The sequence below is a fragment of the Oncorhynchus keta genome, chromosome 4, assembly GCF_023373465.1.
Source record: "Oncorhynchus keta strain PuntledgeMale-10-30-2019 chromosome 4, Oket_V2, whole genome shotgun sequence".
NCBI lineage: Eukaryota > Metazoa > Chordata > Actinopteri > Salmoniformes > Salmonidae > Oncorhynchus > Oncorhynchus keta.
The window spans coordinates 60,880,660-60,904,831 of record NC_068424.1 but is presented as its reverse complement, the minus strand read 5'-3'; the positions used below and the strand labels follow the sequence as shown (position 1 = coordinate 60,904,831).

Sequence of the window (24,172 nt, the reverse complement as noted above, 5' to 3'; positions counted from 1 at the left end):
TTCTATAGCAGGTTTGATAAAACTCAGCCATAAGAATAATATTTTGGGCCAACTGACACATTTTAGCTACTTCTGTAACACTTGATATGTTTGCATATGGCTTTCCTAACACTGTCAATAAGGTAACACAACACCTTGGTAAAGCTTGCACAACACATAGTAAAACCTAATAACACTACCACAACCAATGAAAACAATTATTCAACTGTATATTTAGTCTTATGCTTTAGGACATAGGGTTATCTTAATAGGAAAAGACAGCTGTCATGTCAATCAGAACAGTGTTACAGCAATACGTACAAAACCACACCTAAATCAAAGTGTCCGAGATTCACATCCAAGGACAAACTGGCGATCTACTATTGAGTCCAATCTCAACCCTCCCAATAAAGGGTCTTGTTTCCTATAGCTCTCCAATATAACTCCCTGCTGAGTCTTCGTGTTTCAGATCGATTCTCTGGGACAGTCTTTGTCAGGGCTGCACAATAATCATTGAGCCCTGGGGACAGTGGGGACAGGCTAAACAGGTGGGTATCAGTCAGTATTGAAATAGGACAACTGATGCCACCGCCCTTCTCCGATGACATTGGGACATTGAGAATGTAAAGGACCTAAAAATAAAATGGTACGCCAATTTGTTTTGTAACTTTGAGGAACAGCACTGACTCAGCTAATTCAAATCAAATCAAATTTTATTTGTCACATACACATGGTTAGCAGATGTTAATGCGAGTGTAGCGAAATGCTTGTGCTTCTAGTTCCGACAATGCAGTAATAACCAACAAGTAATCTAACTAACAATTCCAAAACTACTGTCTTATACACAGTGTAAGGGGATAAAGAATATGTACATAAGGATATATGAATGAGTGATGGTACAGAGCAGCATAGGCAAGATACAGTAGATGGTGTCGAGTACAGTATATACATATGAGATGGGTATGTAAACAAAGTGGCATAGTTAAAGTGGCTAGTGATACATGTATTACATAAGGATGCAGTCGATGATATAGAGTACAGTATATACATATGCATATGACATGAATAATGTAGGGTAAGTAACATTATATAAGGTAGCATTGTTTAAAGTGGCTAGTGATATATTTACATCATTTCCCATCAATTCCCATTATTAAAGTGGCTGGAGTTGAGTCAGTGTCAGTGTGTTGGCAGCAGCCACTCAATGTTAGTGGTGGCTGTTTAACAGTCTGATGGCCTTGAGATAGAAGCTGTTTTTCAGTCTCTCGGTCCCAGCTTTGATGCACCTGTACTGACCTCGCCTTCTGGATGATATCGGGGTGAACAGGCAGTGGCTCGGGTGGTTGTTGTCCTTGATGATCTTTATGGCCTTCCTGTAACATCGGGTGGTGTAGGTGTCCTGGAGGGCAGATAGTTTGCCCCCGGTGATGCGTTGTGCAGACCTCACTACCCTCTGGAGAGCCTTACGGTTGAGGGCGGAGCAGTTGCCGTACCAGGCGGTGATACAGCCCGCCAGGATGCTCTCGATTGTGCATCTGTAGAAGTTTGTGAGTGCTTTTGGTGACAAGCTGAATTTCTTCAGCCTCCTGAGGTTGAAGAGGCGCTGCTGCACCTTCTTCGCGATGCTGTCTGTGTGAGTGGACCAATTCAGTTTGTCTGTGATGTGTATGCCGAGGAACTTAAAACTTGCTACCCTCTCCACTACTGTTCCATCGATGTGGATAGGGAGGTGTTCCCTCTGCTGTTTCCTGAAGTCCACAATCATCTCCTTAGTTTTGTTGACGTTGAGTGTGAGGTTATTTTCCTGACACCACACTCCAAGGGCCCTCACCTCCTCCCTGTAGGCCGTCTCGTCGTTGTTGGTAATCAAGCCTACCACTGTTGTGTCGTCCGCAAACTTGATGATTGAGTTGGAGGTGTGCGTGGCCACGCAGTCGTGGGTGAACAGGGAGTACAGGAGAGGGCTCAGAACGCACCCTTGTGGGGCCCCAGTTTTGAGGATCAGCGGGGAGGAGATGTTGTTGCCTACCCTCACCACCTGGGGGCGGCCCGTCAGGAAGTCCAGTACCCAGTTGCACAGGGCGTGGTCGAGACCCAGGGTCTCGAGCTTGATGACGAGCTTGGAGGGTACTATGGTGTTGAATGCCGAGCTGTAGTCGATGAACAGCATTCTCACATAGGTATTCCTCTTGTCCAGATGGGTTAGGGCAGTGTGCAGTGTGGTTGAGATTGCATCGTCTGTGGACCTATTTGGGCGGTAAGCAAATTGGAGTGGGTCTAGGGTGTCAGGTAGGGTGGAGGTGATATGGTCCTTGACTAGTCTCTCAAAGCACTTCATGATGACGGAAGTGAGTGCTACGGGGCGGTAGTCGATTAGCTCAGTCACCTTAGCTTTCTTGGGAACAGGAACAATGGTGGCCCTCTTGAAGCATGTGGGAACAGCAGACTGGTATAGGGATTGATTGAATATGTCAGTAAACACACCGGCCAGCTGGTCTGCGCATGCTCTGAGGGCGCGGCTGGGGATGCCGTCTGGGCCTGCAGCCTTGCGAGGGTTAACACGTTTAAATGTCTTACTCACCTCGGCTGCAGTGAAGGAGAGACCGCACGTTTCCGTTGCAGGCCGTGTCAGTGGCACGGTATTGTCCTCGAAGCGGGCAAAAAAGTTATTTAGTCTGCCTGGGAGCAAGACATCCTGGTCCGTGACGGGGCTGGATTTCTTCCTGTAGTCCGTGATTGACTGTAGACCCTGCCACATGCCTCTTGTGTCTGAGCCATTGAATTGAGATTCTACTTTGTCTCTGTACTGACGCTTAGCTTGTTTGATAGCCTGACGGAGGGAATAGCTGCACTGTTTGTATTCGGTCATGTTACCAGACACCTTGCCCTGATTAAAAGCAGTGGTTCGCGCTTTCAGTTTCACGAGAATGCTGCCATCAATCCACGGTTTCTGGTTAGGGAATGATTTAATCGTTGCTATGGGAACGACCTCTTCAACGCACGTTCTTATGAACTCGCACACCGAATCAGCGTATTTGTCAATATTGTTAACTGACGCAATACGAAACATATCCCAGTCCACGTGATGGAAGCAGTCTTGGAGTGTGGAGTCAGCTTGGTCGGACCAGCGTTGGACAGACCTCAGCGTGGGAGCCTCTTGTTTTAGTTTCTGTCTGTAGGCAGGGATCAACAAAATGGAGTCGTGGTCAGCTTTTCCAAAAGGGGGGCGGGGCAGGGCCTTATATGCGTCGCGGAAGTTAGAGTAACAATGATCTAAGGTTTTTCCACCCCTGGTTGCGCAATCGATATGCTGATAAAATTTAGGGAGTCTTGTTTTCAGATTAGCCTTGTTAAAATCCCCAGCAACAATGAATGCAGCCTCCGGATAAATGGTTTCCAGTTTGCAAAGAGTTAAATAAAGTTTGTTCAGAGCTATCGATGTGTCTGCTTGGGGGGGATATATACGGCTGTGATTATAATCGAAGAGAATTCTCTTGGTAGGTAATGCGGTCTACATTTGATTGTGAGGAATTCTAAATCAGGTGAACAGAAAGATTTGAGTTCCTGTATGTTTCTTACATCACACCATGTCTCGTTAGCCATAAGGCATACGCCCCCGCTCCTCTTCTTACCAGAAAGATGTCTGTTTCTGTCGGCGTGATGCGTGGAGAAACCCGTTGGCTGCACCGCATCGGATAGCATCTCTCCAGTGAGCCATGTTTCCGTGAAGCAAAGAACGTTACAGTCTCTGATGTCCCTCTGGAATGCTACCCTTGCTCGGATTTCATCAACCTTGTTGTCAAGAGACTGGACATTGGCAAGAAGAATGCTAGGGAGTGGTGCACGGTGTGCCCGTCTCCGGAGTCTGACCAGGAGACTCGTTTCCCTCTTTTTCGGAGTCGTTTTTTGGGGTCGCAGCATGGGATCCATTCCGCTGTCCTGTTTGAAAGGCAGAACACAGGATCCGCGTCGCGGAAAACATATTCTTGGTCGTACTGATGGTGAGTTGACGCTGATCTTATTATATTCAGTAGTTCTTCTCGACTGTATGTAATGAAACCTAAGATGACCTGGGGTACTAATGTAAGAAATAACACGTAAAAAAAACTAAAAACTGCATAGTTTCCTAGGAACGCGAAGCGAGGCGGCCATCTCTGTCGGCGCCGGAAGTAATCGGCGCCGACTATGGGCCAAAGGTAGATTTTTATTTTTTTTACCTTTATTTAACCAGGCAAGTCAGTTAAGAACATATTCTTATTTTCAATGACGGCCTGGGAACGGTGGGTTAACTGCCTATTCAGGGGCAGAACGACAGATTTGTACCTTGTCAGCTCGGGGGTTTGAAATCGCAACCTTCCGGTTACTAGTCCAACGCTCTAACCACTAGGCTACGCTGCCGCCCCCAGGTTTGATAATCACATAAGTACAATAATACAAGTCAGTGATTCATAGTACAGATGTAGGATCTTAATTTGATCCCGTTTGTTACTGCAAATTTTACTGCACAACGGGAAATGCAAACTTGAAGTATATTCTAGGTTTAAAAAGTCTTCAAAAGTTTGTAATTTCCACTTTAAAATGTAATTATTGATTTGAATATAATGCATATAATACTTGATTTGCATATAATGACAGCATGATTCCTTGGTTAAGAAGCACTTGACACTTTAAAAACCTTTCAGACCAGCTTCTACAAATGGACACCGTATCCAAAAATAGCCCCGGTGACAAGTGAGATATGTGAGAAAGCACACCAACGGCTAAGCAAGACATCTATTATCTAATCAAGTGTTGAACAAATCATTATATAAGTGCTCCTGATAACGCTTCATTGAGTGCACAGCCAAGAAATGGAGGCAAATTACAGTACTTGTAGATGTGCGCTAAGAATGAAAGGTGCAATTATGTTGAAAAGCCAGTGGTGAATCTTAATAAGAAGGTAGGAAAGCTTAGCTGAATGCTCTCAGAACAACATTTGGCCATCCTGAGAGATGTAAAAAAAATAAAAAGTCATGATCTCTCAAGCAAATAGTGAAGTGAAAAAAGAAAAGCACATCATTTGAATGCAATTCCCTTTTCGACACTGGCCAGCAGCAGACACCCCTGCAGCCCACTGCTGGCTTGACTCTGAAGGTTAGCAGGGTTCGATCCTGGTCGGTCCCTGGATGCTGCTGGAACTAGTGTTGGAGGGCCAGTAGAAGGCACTCTTTCCTCAGATAAAAAAAAGATCACAATGTCCCAGGGCAGTGATTGGGGACATTGCCCTGTGTAGGGTGTTGTCTTTCAGATGGGAAGTTAAAGGAGTGTCCTGACTCTCTTTGGTCACTAAAGATCCCATGGCACTTAACGTAAGAGTAGGAGCGTTAACCACTGGCTAAATTCCCAATCTGACCCTCATACCATCATGGCCACCTAATCATCCCCAGCTTCCAATTAGCTTATTCATCTCCCCTCTTCTCCCCAGTAACTATTCCCTAGGTCGTTGCTGTAAATTAGAATGGGTTCTCAGTCAACTAAGGGTAAAATATGGGTTAAAATTAATAAAAACATTGTGTTTGAGATTTGGGATGAAGTGAATGTTTTGAAAGAAGTATTGTGGATAATATATCACAGTAATTACATTTGCGTAATGGTTGAAATAAAGAGATATGACATGAAAAAATTGTAGATAACAGACTTCTATAGCAGGAATAAAGAACACAAATATAGAGATATAATGATTTTATAAAGATGGTGAGAATGTTCAGTCCACCTGACTAATTCATTGAATAGAGGCAAAGTATCAAAAGGGAATGCAGAGGCCTCATCAAGAGACTGAAAGAATGGAGCAGGTTTTGGCCTTTGTCAAGTGAAAAGGGGTTTGAGAAAAGAAGGAGTTGAGTGTGATACCAATCTATAATTGAAATGCAGGTCTTCCTATCTCTCAGCGGGTGAGTTGGGGGAAAGAAAGGAAGTGTATGGAATAAAAAAAACGGATGAAGATTCTGTAGCGGTGATGGCCATGGGGAAATGGCTTTAGCCTAAACAGAGACAGAGCAGGAGCATGGCCAAGCCTTAGGGCACAACATACAGGTTGTTTCTGTACTTCAGCACGATAGACATTATGTTGAATACATGTCTGTCAGTGAAGACTGGTGTATTGAGGAAGAGGAGGATGGTTTTATCCTCCTATTTGAGAATTTGAATTTCACTTGCAGTACATTCTCAGCAAGGTGTTTCCAGACAGGTAGGTGGCAGTTAACTTTTTAAGTACTATGGTCCAACATTTATCTTACACAGATTAAAGACTAAAGCCGCCTGTAATCTGTAAATCAATGTGCACATGTACTCTGTAGTAGCAATGGCTATCGAAACAAGTTCAAATCCTGCTAGTAAACATCCAATTCCAATGAAAGCACTAAGCACTAATGTGTTCACGCATAGGCTCACAACCTGTGTTGTAGTGGAAGTCTGGGGGAGCAGATGGCCTCACAAGCTAGTATTCTCTCTGGGGGCAAAACAATGTCCTAGAAATAATGCACATGGAAATGGTGTAAACATATTGTGTTCACTCATGCTTCCCTCTCCTAATCTTGCACATAGAACATCCCCATCTGTGTCCATTTTCATGGTCCGGTAGAGTTCACAATGACTCTACTACTTGGTCATGACTACTTAAATTCCTGGTGTCTATCTGGACTTAAACGACAGGCAAAGTGCCACTGTCATTATCTTTCAGGCGTGTTATCGGACAGCTTTCTGCCTAATTAATGAGACTTAGGCAGATAAAGACCATCGTAGTCGACTGGCATTTGCTTGATAAAAATCTCCAGCGCTTAAAATTTGAATTTGGTATTTCATTGTTCAGCAAAATGGCAGCTCCGACACTTGTTTTGGTATGCAGCTGAGAACTCTCCTGTTGTTCTCTCTCTCAATTCCATGGTATAAACGATCCTATTGTTCTCCTTCTCTCTTTCAAGGACAATTCCAAAGGACAACAATAGCTAATCAAATGAGCTGTTGGGAATTGGGATTATTTGTTTTGCATGGAGAATCAACTACCTGTCTCAGAGCCCACCCTGAATGCTTATCTAAATTAATGAAAGGGATTGCAAGCCTTATTTAGTTGAGAAACCGCATTGCCACACAAAGCAGAAAAAACCCTGTAGGTTTGTTATCTACAGAAGGCGGCCATATAATCTCATTCAACGCTTGGGAGAACGCATCATTCACTTCGCAATGTTGATGAGCGGGGGAAATGGTGTGAAGTTTAGGGAGTGAGCAAACGGAAGAGAAAGCCAACTTCCCACCCGGTGGCCTGCCCGCCTGTCACCTGACCTCAGACGAAATCCATCATTAGGCTAGTCGTGCCGGGAGTCCCACCACATTTGTCATTGTCCCAGGGTTGCATCTGTGACATTTAAACGATTACCCTCTCAATCAATAACGGTTATGTTGAAGAATGTCACTGCATAAAACAACCTTCTCTGTCATGCCTCTAGGTCGGTGTTTGTTGGCGTTTTGCTTGGCATGGCAGAAAAAAAATGAGTATCAAAATAAAATCCAACGTCATCATGAACCCACGTCCCACACCATCATGTTGAACCCACGTCCCACGCCATCATGATGAACCCACGTCCCACACCATCATGATGAACCCACGTCCCACGCCATCATGATGAACCCACGTCCCACACCATCATGATGAACCCACGTCCCACGCCATCATGATGAACCCACGTCCCACACCATCATGATGAACCCACGTCCCACGCCATCATGATGAACCCACTTCACACACCATCATGACAACCCCACGTCCCACGTCATCATGACGAACCCACGTCCCACGCTATCATGATGAACCCACGTCCCACACCATCATGACAAACCCACGTCCCACGTCATCATGACGAACCCACGTCCCACGCCATCATGATGAACCCAGGTCCCACGTCATCATGATGAACCCACGTCCCACGTCATCATGATGAACCCACGTGCCATGCCATCATGACGAACCCACCTCCCACATCATCATGACGAACCCACGTAATCATGATGAACCCACATCCCACGCCATCATGATGAGCCCAGGTCCCATGCCATCGTGATGAACCCAGGTCCCATGCCATCGTGATGAACCCAGGTCCCACGCCATCGTGATGAACCCAGGTCCCATGCCATCGTGATGAACCCAGGTCCCATGCCATCGTGATGAACCCAGGTCCTTGCCATCGTGATGAACCCAGGTCCCATGCCATCGTGATGAACCCAGGTCCCATGCCATCATGATGAACCCACGTCCAACGTCATCATGATGAACCCACGTCCCACGTCATCATGATGAACCCACGTCACACACCATCATGATGAACCCACGTCCCACGCCATCATGATGAACCCAGGCCCCACGCCATCATGACAAACCCACGTCCCACATCATCATGATGAACCCACGTCCCACGCCATCGTGATGAACCCACGTCCCATGCCATCGTGATGAACCCACGTCCAACGTCATCATGATGAACCCACGTCCCACGCCATCATGATGAACGCACGTCACACACCATCATGATGAACCCACGTCCCACGCCATCATGATGAACCCAGGTCCCACGCCATCATGACGAACCCACGTCCCACGTCATCATGACGAACCCACGTCCCACGCCATCATGACGAACCCACGTCCCACGCCATCATGACAAACCCACGTCCCACGTCATCATGACGAACCCACGTCCCACGCCATCATGACGAACCCACGTCCCACGCCATCATGACGAACACACATCCCACATCATCATGACGAACCCACGTCATCATGATGAACCCACGTCCCATGCCATCATGATGAACCCAGGTCCCATGCCATCGTGATGAACCCAGGTCCCACGCCATCATGATGAACCCAGGTCCCACGCCATCGTGATGAACCCAGGTCCCATCATGATGAACGCAGGTCCCATGCCATCGTGATGAACCCAGGTCCCACGCCATCGTGATGAACCCAGGTCCCATGCCATCGTGATGAACCCAGGTCCCATGCCATCGTGATGAAACCAGGTCCCATGCCATCGTGATGAACCCACGTCCAACGTCATCATGATGAACCCACGTCCCACACCATCATGATGAACCCACGTCCCACGCCATCATGATGAACCCACGTCACACACCATCATGACACACCCACGTCCCACGTCATCATGACGAACCCACGTCCCACGCTATCATGATGAACCCACGTCCCACACCATCATGACAAACCCACGTCCCACGTCATCATGACGAACCCACGTCCCACGCCATCATGATGAACCCAGGTCCCATGCCATCATGATGAACCCAGGTCCATATGCTATCATGACGAACCCAGGTCCCACGTCATCATGATGAACCCACGTCCCACGCCATCATGATGAACCCACGTCCCACGTCATCATGATGAACCCACATCCCACGTCATCATGATGAACCCACGTCCCATGCCATCATGATGAACCCACGTCCCATGTCATCATGATGAACCCACGTCCCACGCCATCATGATGAACCCAGGTTCCATGCCATCGTGATGAACCCAGGTCCCATGCCATCGTGATGAACCCAGGTCCCACGTCATCATGATGAACCCACGTCCCATGCCATCATGATGAACCCACGTCCCACGTCATCATGATGAACCCACGTCCCACGCCATCATGATGAACCCAGGTCCCATGCCATCGTGAAGAACCCACGTCCCACGTCATCATGACGAACCCACGTCCCACGTCATCATGACGAACCCACGTCCCACATCATCATGACGAACCCACGTCACACACCATCATGACGAACCCACGTCACACACCTTCATGACGAACCCAAGTCACACACAATCATGACGAACCCACGTCCCACACCATCATGATGAACCCACGTCACACACCATCATGATGAACCCACGTCCCAGGCCATCATGATGAACCCAGGTCCCACGCCATCGTGATGAACCCACATCCCACGCCATCATGATGAACCCACGTCCCACGCCATCATGATGAACCCAGGTCCCATGCCATCGTGATGAACCCACATCCCACGCCATCATGATGAACCCAGGTCCCACGCCATCGTGATGAACCCAGGTCCCATGCCATCGTGATGAACCCAGGTCCCACGCCATCGTGATGAACCCAGGTCCCACGCCATCGTGATGAACCCAGGTCCCATGCCATCGTGATGAACCCAGGTCCCATGCCATCGTGATGAACCCAGGTCCCATGCCATCGTGATGAACCCAGGTCCCATGCCATCATGATGAACCCACGTCCAACGTCATCATGATGAACCCACGTCCCAAGTCATCATGATGAACCCACGTCACACACCATCATGATGAACCCACGTCCCACGCCATCATGATGAACGCACGTCACACACCATCATGATGAACCCAGGTCCCACGCCATCATGATGAAACCAGGTCCCATGCCATCATGATGAAACCAGGTCCATATGCTATCATGACGAACCCAGGTCCCACGTCATCATGATGAACCCACGTCCCATGCCATCATGATGAACCCACGTCCCACGTCATCATGATGAACCCACATCCCACGTCATCATGATGATCCCACGTCCCTTGCCATCATGATGAACCCACGCCCCACGTCATCATGATGAACCCACGCCCCACGCCATCATGATGAACCCAGGTTCCACGCCATCGTGATGAACCCAGGTCCCATGCCATCGTGATGAACCCAGGTCCCACGTCATCATGATGAACCCACGTCCCATGCCATCATGATGAACCCACGTCCCACGTCATCATGATGAACCCACGTCCCACGCCATCATGATGAACCCAGGTCCCATGCCATCGTGAAGAACCCGTCCCACGTCATCATGACGAACCCACGCCCCACGTCATCATGACGAACCCACGTCCCACATCATCATGACGAACCCACGTCACACACCATCATGATGAACCCACGTCCCACACCATCATGATGAACCCACGTCACACACCATCATGATGAACCCACGTCCCACGCCATCATGATGAACCCAGGTCCCACGCCATCATGACAAACCCACGCCCCACGTCATCATGACGAACCCACGCCCCACGCCATCATGACGAACCCACGCCCCACGCCATCATGACGAACACACATCCCACATCATGATGACGAACCCACGTCATCATGATGAACCCACGTCCCACACCATCATGATGAACCCAGGTCCCATGCCATCGTGATGAACCCAGGTCCCATGCCATCGTGATGAACCCAGGTCCCACGCCATCGTGATGAACCCAGGTCCCACGCCATCGTGATGAACACAGGTCCCATGCCATCGTGATGAACCCAGGTCCTTGCCATCGTGATGAACCCAGGTCCCATGCCATCGTGATGAACCCAGGTCCCATGCCATCATGATGAACCCACGTCCCACGCCATCATGATGAACCCATGTCACACACCATCATGATGAACCCAGGTCCCACGCCATCATGATGAACCCAGGTCCCACGTCATCATGATGAACCCACGTCCCACGTCATCATGATGAACCCACGTCCCATGCCATCATGACGAACCCACCTCCCACATCATCATGACGAACCCACGTCATCATGATGAACCCACATCCCACGCCATCATGATGAACCCAGGTCCCATGCCATCGTGATGAACCCAGGTCCCATGCCATCGTGATGAACCCAGGTCCCACGCCATCGTGATGAACCCAGGTCCCACGCCATCGTGATGAACCCAGGTCCCATGCCATCGTGATGAACCCACGTCCAACGTCATCATGATGAACCCACGTCCCACGTCATCATGATGAACCCACGTCACACACCATCATGATGAACCCACGTCCCACGCCATCATGATGAACGCACATCACACAGCATCATGATGAACCCACGTCCCACGCCATCATGATGAACCCAGGTCCCACGCCATCATGATGAAACCAGGTCCCATGCCATCATGATGAACCCAGGTCCATATGCTATCATGACGAACCCAGGTCCCACGTCATCATGATGAACCCACGTCCCATGCCATCATGATGAACCCACGTCCCACGTCATCATGATGAACCCACATCCCACGTCATCATGATGAACCCACGTCCCATGCCATCATGATGAACCCACGTCCCACGTCATCATGATGAACCCACGTCCCACGCCATCATGATGAACCCAGGTTCCACGCCATCGTGATGAACCCAGGTCCCATGCCATCGTGAAGAACCCACGTCCCACACCATCATGACAAACCCACGTCCCACGTCATCATGATGAACCCAGGTCCCGTGCCATCGTGAAGAACCCACGTCCCACGTCATCATGACGAACCCACATCCCACGTCATCATGACGAACCCACGCCCCACATCATCATGACGAACCCCGTCACACACCATCATGATGAACCCACGTCCCACGCCATCATGATGAACCCAGGTCCCACGCCATCATGACAAACCCACGTCCCACGTCATCATGACGAACCCACGTCCCACGCCATCATGACGAACCCACGCCCCACGCCATCATGACGAACACACATCCCACATCATGATGACGAACCCACGTCATCATGATGAACCCACGCCCCACGCCATCATGATGAACCCAGGTCCCATGCCATCGTGATGAACCCAGGTCCCATGGCATCGTGATGAACCCAGGTCCCACGCCATCGTGATGAACCCAGGTCCCACGCCATCGTGATGAACAGAGGTCCCATTCCATCGTGATGAACCCAGGTCCCACGCCATCGTGATGAACCCAGGTCCCATGCCACCGTGATGAACCCAGTTCCCATGCCATCGTGATGAAACCAGGTCCCACACCATCATGATGAACCCACGTCCCACGCCATCATGATGAACCCAGGTCACACACCATCATGATGAACCCAGGTCCCACGTCATCATGATGAACCCACGTCCCACGTCATCATGATGAACCCACGTCCCATGCCATCATGACGAACCCACCTCCCACATCATCATGACGAACCCACGTCATCATGATGAACCCACATCCCACGCCATCACGATGAAACCAGGTCCCATGCCATCGTGATGAACCCAGGTCCCATGCCATCGTGATGAACCCAGGTCCCATGCCATCGTGATGAACCCAGGTCCCACGCCATCGTGATGAACCCAGGTCCCATGCCATCATGATGAACCCACGTCCCACACCATCATGATGAACCCACGTCCCACGCCATCATGATGAACCCACGTCACACACCATCATGACACACCCACGTCCCACGTCATCATGACGAACCCACGTCCCACGCTATCATGATGAACCCACGTCCCACACCATCATGACAAACCCACGTCCCACGTCATCATGACGAACCCACGTCCCACGCCATCATGATGAACCCAGGTCCCATGCCATCATGATGAACCCAGGTCCATATGCTATCATGACGAACCCAGGTCCCACGTCATCATGATGAACCCACGTCCCATGCCATCATGATGAACCCACGTCCCACGTCATCATGATGAACCCACATCCCACGTCATCATGATGAACCCACGTCCCATGCCATCATGATGAACCCACGTCCCACGTCATCATGATGAACCCACGTCCCACGCCATCATGATGAACCCACGTCCCACGCCATCATGATGAACCCAGGTCCCGTGCCATCGTGAAGAACCCACGTCCCACGTCATCATGACGAACCCACATCCCACGTCATCATGACGAACCCAGGTCCCACACCATCATGATGAACCCACATCCCATACCATCATGATGAACCCAGGTCTCACACCATCATGATGAACCCACGCCCCACACCATCATGATGAACCCACGTCCCACACCATCATAATAATAATAATAATAATATATGCCATTTAGCTGACGCTTTTATCCAAAGCGACTTACAGATGAACCCAGGTCCCACACCATCATGATGAACCCAGGTCCCACACCATCATGATTACCCCAGGTCCCACACCATCATGATTAACCCACATCCCTCACCATCATGATGAACCCACGTCCCACACCATCAATAGTGTAGATGCAGCTATGCACCAAAATATGGAGATATGTGGTGCTCATCTTTTCCATTGATTTGGGGATTTGGGAACACATGGCCTGGAACGTGGGCTTATCTCAAAATGTTTAAGGTCTGAAAACATCTGGTCGTCATTCCTCCTTTAACTGACATCTCTGATGTGAGGGAATTATTGTTTCTTCTTGTTGGAACTTTGCTAGCAGACTCTTCAGGACTATGAATCAAACAAGAACTCTAACCACCCAAACTGTATTGAAAAGAAATGTGTTGAAGACATATCAATGATAAAATGTAGGACATTAATATAGCTGAAGAACATAGGCCTAATGTGCAGTGCATATTTGAGAACAGATTTGAGAACTGTTCGCAGTGTGCAGTATATGTAGGGCTGTATATAATGGGCTGTGATAGGGGTTTTCACTCCCTGTATGTCCCTGGCAAAGATGTTTCCCTCCTTAGAAGTAATTGAACATGATGATTTGTTGAGCAAAAGTGTGTGTGTGTGTGTGTGTGTGTGTGTGTGTGTGTGTGTGTGTGTGTGTGTGTGTGTGTGTGTGTGTGTGTGTGTGTGTGTGTGTGTGTGTGTGTGTGTGTGTGTGTGTGTGTGTGTGTGTGTGTTCGTACGTGCAAGGTCTCTATGAGATAGTAGTTGACCTTCTATTGACCTTCTTCAGACCAGAGACATTGGCAATCAATATTTTTGGTCTGAGAAACAAATTGTGAAATTGCTAAACCATAACAGCATGTATAATGTATTAATGCATGGTAAGGTGCATGGGAAGGGACATGGTAAGAGGCATGGTAAGGGTCATGGTAAGAGTCATGGTAAAGGGCATGGTAAGAGTCATGGTAAAGGGCATGGTAAAGGGCATGGTAAGAGTCATGGTAAAGGGCATGGTAAGAGTCATGGTAAAGGGCATGGTAAGGGGAATAGTAAGGTGTTGCAGTCTGGTTCAGGAATAAAGGTTACAAGTCTATAATGCCTGAGTTGGGATGGATGTTTAAGTGTTGGAAAAAGCTTTCTTATTGAATGCTTTCAAGTCTGGTAAATGCTAAACTTACTGGTTTGGAAAATATAAAGCTTTTAAAGCGATACTGCGATATTCTGGCAATTAAGCTTTTCTACTTACCTAGACTCAGATGAACTCTTGGATACTATTTGTATGTCTCTGGGTGCAATACGAAGGAAGGTAGAGGTAGTTACACAAGGCAATGCTGACTAGTGTTAGCGAATGGACGTCTACAGGTACGGTGGGGTAAGCTAGAGGCTAGGTTGCCAGAATCTCGCAGTATCTCTTTAACATGGTTAAATGGAACTGTTCGACATCCTGGTCAATGCTTCCTAGTTTAATTTTACGTTTAGTGTACAAAACATGAAGAAGACCTGCTCTTTCCACATAGACTGACCAGGTGAAAGCTATGATCCCTTATTGATGTCACTTGTTAAATCCACTCCAATCAGAGTAGATGAAGGGGAGGAGACAGGTTAAAGAAGGATTTTTAAGCCTTGAGACAATTGAGACATGGGGTGTGTATGTGTGCCATTCAAAGGGTGAATGGGCAAGACAAAATATTTAAATGCCTTTTAACAGGGTATGGTGGTAGGTGAACGGCACACTGGTTTGTGTCAAGAACTGCAATGCTGCTGGGTTTTTCACACTCAACAATTTCCAGTGTGTATCATGAGTGGTCCACCACCCAAAGGACATCTAGCCAACTTGACACAACTGTGGAAACATTGGAGTCGAAATGGGCCAGCATCCCTATGGGATGCTTTCAACACCTTGTAAAGTCATTGCCCCAATGAATTGAGGCTGTTCTGGTGGCAAAAGGGGGTGCAACTCAATATTAGGAAGGTGTTCTTAATGTTTTGTATGGTCAGTACATATCTTAGGCAATATTGTCTCTCTTGTCTTTTTAGACTTTTCTTGCCATTAAATATCAAGCTGGAAATGGACCAATCACCAAATTTTCCATAAATTATCTATACAGAGCAAGTTTAGAGCTAATACAGTGCATGAGGAAAGTATTCAGACTTTACCTTTTCCACATTTTCTTATGTTACAGCCTTATTCTAAAATGGATTAAATTGTTTTTTCAATCTCATCATTCTTCACACACCCCATAATGATGACTTAAAAACAGGTTTTAGAAATGTTGGCAAAGTATTCAGACTCTTTATTCATTAAAGTTGAAGAAACTTTGCCAGCGTTTACAGCCTCAAGTCTTCTTGGGTATAATGCTACAAGCTTGGCACACCTGTATTTGGGGAGTTTTTCCCATTCAACCACACCTTGTGGGTGGGGGCAATGGTTCAAAAAATGGAAGAAGACTAGTATTTTGTAGTAGAATTCCTCATTGTACAGTTTATAGGAATATTTCACGATGTTGCCAAAAATGTTCAGGACTTATTGTTTCCCTTCAATAAAATGCATTCAAAACTATTTTCTGCACATTTCTGCTACTTTCTTAGGCTATACAAGTGCTATCTCTTGCTAAAAAAAATATGTTTACACCTATGCCGTACCTTTAGCAATAATAATAATAATAATAATAGTAATAATAATAATAATAAACCTCCACTTTAGTAAAGAAAACAATTATGCCAGGTGTGTTGTAATAAAAACAAATGGTGTCCACTGATTAAATGCAGTCTTTCTGCATTGTGAAGAGGGAAAACCCAGATATTCACAAAGTTTGTGATGAATGACAGGTTGTTTCTTCATGCAAAATATATTTGGGGTTTAAAATTCAATTTAGCTGCTTCATTTTAGGGGTTTAGTGTAGGCTGATAATTTTTTACCCTTAAGACAAGGGGAGTATACAGAATGTTAAGACTACACAAGGGTTAATGTGCCTTTTGACAAACTTCAAGTGGGCTGTCATGGTCTGTCATATGCCTTTTACTGAGGAGTGGCTTCCATCTGGCCACTACCATAAAGGCCTGATTGGTGGAGTGCTGCAGAGATGGTTGTCCTGCTGGAAGGTTCTCCCATCGCCACAGAGAAACTCTAGAGCTCTGTCAGAGTGACCATCAGGTTCTTGGTCACTTCCCTGATCAAGGCCCTACTCCCCCGATTGCTCAGTTTGGCCGGGCGACCAGCTTTAGGAAGAGTCTTGTGGTTCCAAACCTCTTCCATTTAAGAATGATAGAGGCCACTGTCACTGCACTGTCAACTGTTGGAGGTGTGTGCCTTTCCAAATCATGTCCAATCATTTGAATTTACTAAAGGTGGACTCCAATCAAGTTATCGAAACATCTCAAGGATGATCAATGGAAACAGGATGCAAATAGGATGCAAACAGGATGTAAATTAGATATCTCCGTTTTTTTCAATTTTAGAATAAGGCTGCAACGTAAGAACATTTTGAAAAAGTCAAGGGGTCTGAATACTTTCCGAATGTACTGTATATCTGTGTTGAATTGGATATTGTAGTATAGAATACATTTGAAGCATAAATACGGTATATTCATAATGTGCAAACAAACGATGTGCCTGCACAATTTTTTTTATTTTTTAAATATAATATAAATATAATATAAATTATTCATTTTTATTACGTTTTTGTTGTAATTTAATATTCTGTAACATGCCACTATGGTACCTATAGCCTTATCTAGCATTTTCTTGTTGTGAAAAGTGTATCAAATGATCTTTACAAGAACAACAGAATGCAATTAACACACATGTTGAGGATTTAGCCGATCTTTAAGCATAATAGCAGCTCAATGCTTATACTGTATTCAACAGGGGGAAAATCTGCTTGTTATGGCAGTGATGTTCCAACATCGCACAGGAATAAAAGCTTGATCCCTCATAAATATCAATACAATGCCATGTTGCAGAGAAGCTAATGAATTATGCAAGACCCAAGCAGGATCACACAGGCGGATCACCTTCAGCGGAGAGAAGTGAGAAGTGTGTACAGCACTGCCAACACGTCCATCGAGACGAGGAAAATTTTAGATGAAAATAACCCAATCGAAACAGCCTCCTCAACCTCTGAGCCAGACAGGCATTTGTCAGCGGCTACCGTTGGCCTCGAGTTCCTCGGATGCACTTTTGCTTCATCACCCCATCCATTACCCCCCTGCATATTCACACCCTCTAGCACTTTCAAACGTGTTAAACAGTACCATGTGCCTTCACAGGGAGTGGGGTAAGATGCCTTGATGTCAGATATGTCGCCCCCCACCAATGGAGTGTTCTCGCATATTCCACATGTGTTATGTTGGCATCTGTGCTTCCTTCAAAATAAAACACCCCCCATGGAAGATTTTTAGACGATGCCTCTGAGCCCTCTCTGACATATCTTTGCATGATAGTTTGTGAAAAGTAGCTCTATCTTTTTTATTGAATGTTAGCACCGGTTTGGACTCATTCCCCATTGGTCTATTTCAAGAATTTTACTCCATAAAAAATCAAACTGTGTATTCTGTTGTAGATGTCATTGACAAAATAACTAAATAATATCTTGGTGGTGTATTAACAAAACTGAAATATATTCTGTGCTTCTTCATCTCGTCTTAGAATGAACAGACAAAATCAAGCCTCCCCCTCTCCTGTCAAAGCCTTCACGTCCAAAGGGACCAAATTCTTTGTTACCAGCAGGGACATGTGACCGGGAGAGTGAAAAAGGGTGACAAGTCAGGGAGCAAAATGTCTGGAACTGTATACGGTCAATATATAGACTGGCCATTTTGTCTTCATTAACACCTGTGCAGGCATAGAAACACACATGCAGACTCAAAGACACACACACACACACACCTATTTGTCATGATTTATTTGTATTGATTAGACTGTTCCAATCTGTTAGGATTTGCCTGACCTTATGCACTTCCTTGGTTGTTTCCCCCCCATTTCATTCCCTATTCCCCAGACACACCTCACCCCAGACACACTATACCAAAACGTTGACTTTTCCACATTTTGTTAAGTTAATTCATCTTATTCTAAAATGTATTAAATTGCTTTCCCCACCTCATCAATATACACACAATACCCCATAATGACAAAGCAAAACATGTTTTTTTATACATTTTTGCAAATGTTTTACAAATTAGAAAACAAAAATACCTTATTTCCATACAGTGGCTTGCAAAAGCATTCACCCCCTTGGCATTTTTCCTATTTTGTTGCCTTAGAACTTGGAATTAAAATAGATTTTTGGGGGGGTTTGTATCATTTTATTTACACAACATGGCTACCACTTTGAAGATGCTAAATATTTTATATTGTGAAACAAACCAGAAATAAGACAAAAAAAGTACAATTAAAGCAATTACAGCTACAAATCTCTTGGCACATCTAGCCACTGGGATTTTTGCCCGTTCTTCAAGGCAAAACTGCTCCAGCTCCTTCAAGTTGGATGGTTTCTGTTGGTGTACAGCAATCTTTAAGTCATACCACAGATTCTCAATTGAATTGAGGTCTGGGCTTTGACTAGGCCATTCCAAAACATTTAAATGTTTCCCATTAAACTACTTGAGTGTTGCTTTGAGTCATTGTCCTGCTTAAAGTCATTGTCCTGCTGGAAGGTGAACCTCTGTCCCAGTCTCAAATCTCTGGAAGACTAACAGGTTTCCCTCAAGAATTTCCCTGTATTTAGAGCCATCCATCATTCCTTCAAATCTGATCAGCTTCCCAGTCCTTGCCGATGAAACACATCCCCACAGCATGATGCTGCCACCAACATGCTTCCCTGTGGGGATGGTATTCTCGGGGTCACGAGAGGTGTTAGGTTTACACCAGACATAGCGTTTTCCTTGATGGCCAAAAAGCTCAATTTTAGTCTCATCTGACCTTTGCACCTTTTTCGATATGGTTGGGTAGTCTCCCACATGCCTTTTGGCGAACACCAAACATGTTTGCTTATTTTTTTTCTTTAAGACATGTCTTTTTTTCTGGCCACTCTTTCGTAAAGCCCAGGTCTGTGGAGTGTACAGCTTAAAGTGATCATATGGTCAGATACTTCAATGTCCGCTGTGGAGCTTTGTAGCTCCTTCAAGGTTATCTTTGGTCTCTTTGTTGCCTCTCTGATAAATGCCCTCCTTGCCTGGCCTGTGAGTTTTGGTGCGCAGCCCTCTCTTGGCAGGTTTGTTGTGGTGCCATATTTTTTATCTATGGATCTAATGGTGTTCTGTGGGATGTTCAAAGTTTCGTATATGTTTTATAACCCAACACTGATTTGTACTTCTCCACAACTTTGTCCCTGACCTATTTGGAGAGCTTCATGGTCTCACTTGCTTGGTGGTTCCTCTTGCTTAGTGGTGTTGCAGACTCTGGGAACTTTCAGAACAGGTGTATATATACTGAGATCATGTGACAGATCATGTGACACTTAATTAAAGCCCACCTGTGTGCAATCTAACTAATTATGTGACTTCTGAAGGTAATTAGTTGCACCAGATCTTATTTAGGGGCTTCATAGCAAAGGGGGTGAATATATATACACGCACCACTTTTTCGTTTTTTTTTTTTAAATCAAGTACTTTTTTCATTCCACTTCACCAACTTGGACATTGTTTTTAATGTCCATGACATGAAATCCAAATAAAAATCCATTTAAATGACATGTTGTAATGCAACAAAATAGGAAAAGCTCCAAGGGGGATGAATACTTTTGCAAGTCCCTGTAACTATTCAGACCCTTTGCTATGAGATTCAAAATTGAGCTCAGGTGCATCCTGTTTCCATTGATCATTCTTGAGATGTTTCTACGACTTGATTGGAGTCCACTTGTGGTAATTCAATTGATTGGACATGATTTGGAAAGGCACACACCTGTCTATATAAGGTCCCATGGTTGACAGTGCATGTCAGAGCAAAAAAGAACAAGCCATGAGGTCGAAGGAATTGTCCGTAGAGCTCTGAGACAGGATTGTGTCGAAGCACAGATCTTGGGACAGGTACCAAAACATTTCTGCAGCATTGAAGGTCCCCAAGAACACATTGACCTCCATAATTCTTAAATGGAAAAGTTTGTAACCACCAAGACTCTTCCAAGAGATGACCGCAGTCAGGGAGGTGACCATGAACCCGATGGTCACTCTGATAGAGCTCCAGAGTTCCTCTGACCATGAACCTTCCAGCAGGACAACCATCTCTGCAGCACTCCACCAATCAGGCCTTTATGGTTGACTAGCCAGACGGAAGCAACTCCTCAGTAAAAGGCACATGACAGCCTGCTTGAAGTTTGCCAAAAGGCACCTAAAGGACTCTCAGATCATGAGAAACAAGATTCTCTGGTCTAATGAAACCAAGATTGAACTCTTTGGCCTGAATGCCAAGGGTCATGTCTGGAAGAAACCTGGCACCATCCCTACAGTGAAGCATGGTGGAGGTGGCAGCATCATACTGTGGGAATGTTTTTCAGTGGCAGGATGTGATAAACTAGTCAGGTGAGATGAAAGATGAACAGAGCAAAGTGCAAAGAGATCCTTGATGAAAACCTCCTCCAGGGCTCTCAGGACCTCAGACTGGGGCGAAGATTCACTTTCCAACAGGACAATGACCCTAAGCACACAGCCAAGACAGCGCAGGAGTGGCTTCGGGACAAGTCTCTGAATGTCATTGAGTGGCCCAGCCAGAACCCGGACTTGAACCCGATCGAACATTCCTGGAGATACCTGAATTTAGCTATGCAGCCACGCTCCCCAACCTAACATAGCTCGAGGGGATCTGCAGAGAAGAATGGGAGAATCTCCCCAAATACAGGTGTGCCAAGCTTGTAACGTCATACCCAAGAAAACTTACTTATGTAAACATAATATTTCAGTTTAAAATATTTAATAGATTTACAGAAATGTCTAAAAACATTTTTTTGCTTGTCATGGGGTATTGTGTATAGATTGATGAAAACAAATAACCATTTAATCCATTTCAGAATAAGGTTGTAACGTACCAAAATGTGGAAAAAGTCAAGGGGTCTGAATACTATCCAAATGCACTGTATCTACAGCCCTCAAAAAGTTTTTGGTCCTTCAATCATTCTTCTTACAATGAAACTGTATGTTACTCTCACACACCGTTCCCTTTAATATATTCTCTCTTTTACCTACCTGCTGTGATTTGGAAAACATTTCCAACTGATGAGAGAACCAGGGAGGGTGGGGCAGTCTCATATTCTTTACGTAATTTATGAGCTTTATTGAAGAGATAGAACAGTGTTTGAAAGACGGGGAAGGGTGGGTCAAAGGGCAGTGGGCCCGTATTCAAACCCCATGCTGACTCTAGCATCCATGTTTGCCGGGGTCAGGGGCCATCATTGCTGGACCACACAGGAAGGCTATTCTCAAGGAAAGTGCAGAAGCTGGTAATGGGATTACTTTGAACCACAGAGAGAGAAGGCTATTATTTACCTTCAATAGCATGTACAATCCAAGTGAGAAAAGGTAGGCAATTCGTTCAATCTTTCCAAATGTAAAGAATAATGTTACACAATACTTCTAAAACCTGAGAAAACATGTTGGACCCACCTATCCAATATGTATGTTATTGAATGGGTGAGAAGTCACTTACTGAAGAAGATGTACTCCGTGTAGCTGCTCCAGATTTTGTCGTCCCTGTACTGGTTGACAAAAGCGGCTGTTCCCGTGGAGTTACACGCCACCATTGTAAAGCCCACCTCAGAAAGCCGGTCAAATGCCTGCTCCAGGTAGGTGAACTTGAGGTAAAACCGCGAAGTGTACTTCTCCGGCGGCCTGTCAGGGTCCCGGCTCTCGTTCAGTGTTTCCCCAAACACCTCTTTGGCCAGGGCGATGCGTCCGCACACCATGATCCGTGCCACGCGTCGGAACTTGGCGTCGGCTTGGTTGTCTCGCACTGTAGTGTAGGATCCCCTGTAGCCGATGGTGATGAACCCTGACCTCTTGTCTGAGGAAGTCGAGGTTCGACCTGTGGGGTACTCGCTGCTTTGCGAGCTCTCCTCGATGTCGCTGTGGCAGCCCTCATCGTTCATGGAGCCCTGCTTGGAACCTACGCGGGGCCCCAGGAGGCGCAGCAGCTCGCCCAGCTGGAAGTGCTCAGCCTCCCGCTGTAGACGCTCGCGCTCGGGAAAGTGGTCGGGCAGCACCAGCTGGCGGTCTCGCAGGAAGTCCAGCACGTAGCGGAACAGGAAGCCATCGCGGTCGATGAAGAATCGACCTCGGCTGTCCCTCGGCAGCTCCCACGGTGGGCACCGGGCGAACATGGCGTGCAGGGTGGTGTCGGGCACACTGACCAGGGTAGAGCGCTTGGTGACGTACACCTGGCCACCCACATTTAGCTCCACCACCTCTGGGGTCGGGGGCGGGGCCGGGGCGGACACCTCGCTGATGGGCAGAATGGTTTCCTTCATGGCCATGGTCCCGTACTTCCACCAGATTATAGAGCGAAATCAAACACCTCCCCTTCCAAACTCATTAAGGTATAGATCCTCTCAAACAAGCTCAGTGAAGAGTAAGAGAAGAAAAAGGTCCCAATAGAATCAACAGCAGTCACCAAGGAGTTCACAGCATAGCCGGTGCTGAAGTTTGAAAGAGACAGAGGACTACATCACTGCTGTTAGAATTAGCTGAGGAGAGAGAGAGAGAGAGAGAGAGAGAGAGAGAGAGAGAGAGAGAGAGAGAGAGAGAGAGAGAGAGAGAGAGAGAGAGAGAGAGAGAAAATATGGAGACAGTGCATCCGTTCCCCCAGCCACTGTCACCTCACTAATGGAGAGAGCAAATGCCAGTAGAGAGCGATAGAGGAGAAAAAAATCCCTCTGAGCGACACCCAGCATCATTTGTCCAGAGTCTGGGGTAAACCATGATGACATAATCCTCTGTGTGAAAGGGGAGGTGCTGCAGTTCCAGCCTTTTAAAGGGGCAGTAATTATAAATATTTATACAATACAATATTACCTAACTTCATCTAGTCTTAAAGTCTGAAGATGATCTGGAAACAAAAAGTATATAAAAAAAATATTATATACAGATACAAACATTCAGACATTAATGAATCCCAGCATTTTAGAATGTTGATTCCAGAATAGTGTCAATAACAAATTGACATATGTTTACATATTTCACTTAATTTAAAGTGTTTTTTTTTTAACAAAGGTGCCAATGTATTAAACAACCCTATCTCCGACACAATATGT

The 24,172-nt window shown here is 46.3% G+C and overlaps 1 protein-coding gene across 1 annotated transcript in view; it reads right to left on the bottom strand.

The window, feature by feature from the left end:
* LOC118383987 (BTB/POZ domain-containing protein KCTD8-like) overlaps window positions 1–23,785 on the bottom strand; it is a 43,097-nt gene extending 19,312 nt beyond the window's left edge. The window contains exon 1 of the mRNA XM_035770351.2: window positions 22,573–23,785. Within this exon, the coding sequence (XP_035626244.1) occupies window positions 22,573–23,395 (823 nt within the window). The 5' untranslated portion in view covers window positions 23,396–23,785. The remainder of the gene's footprint in view (window positions 1–22,572) is intronic.
* Window positions 23,786–24,172: the final 387 nt, after the last annotated feature.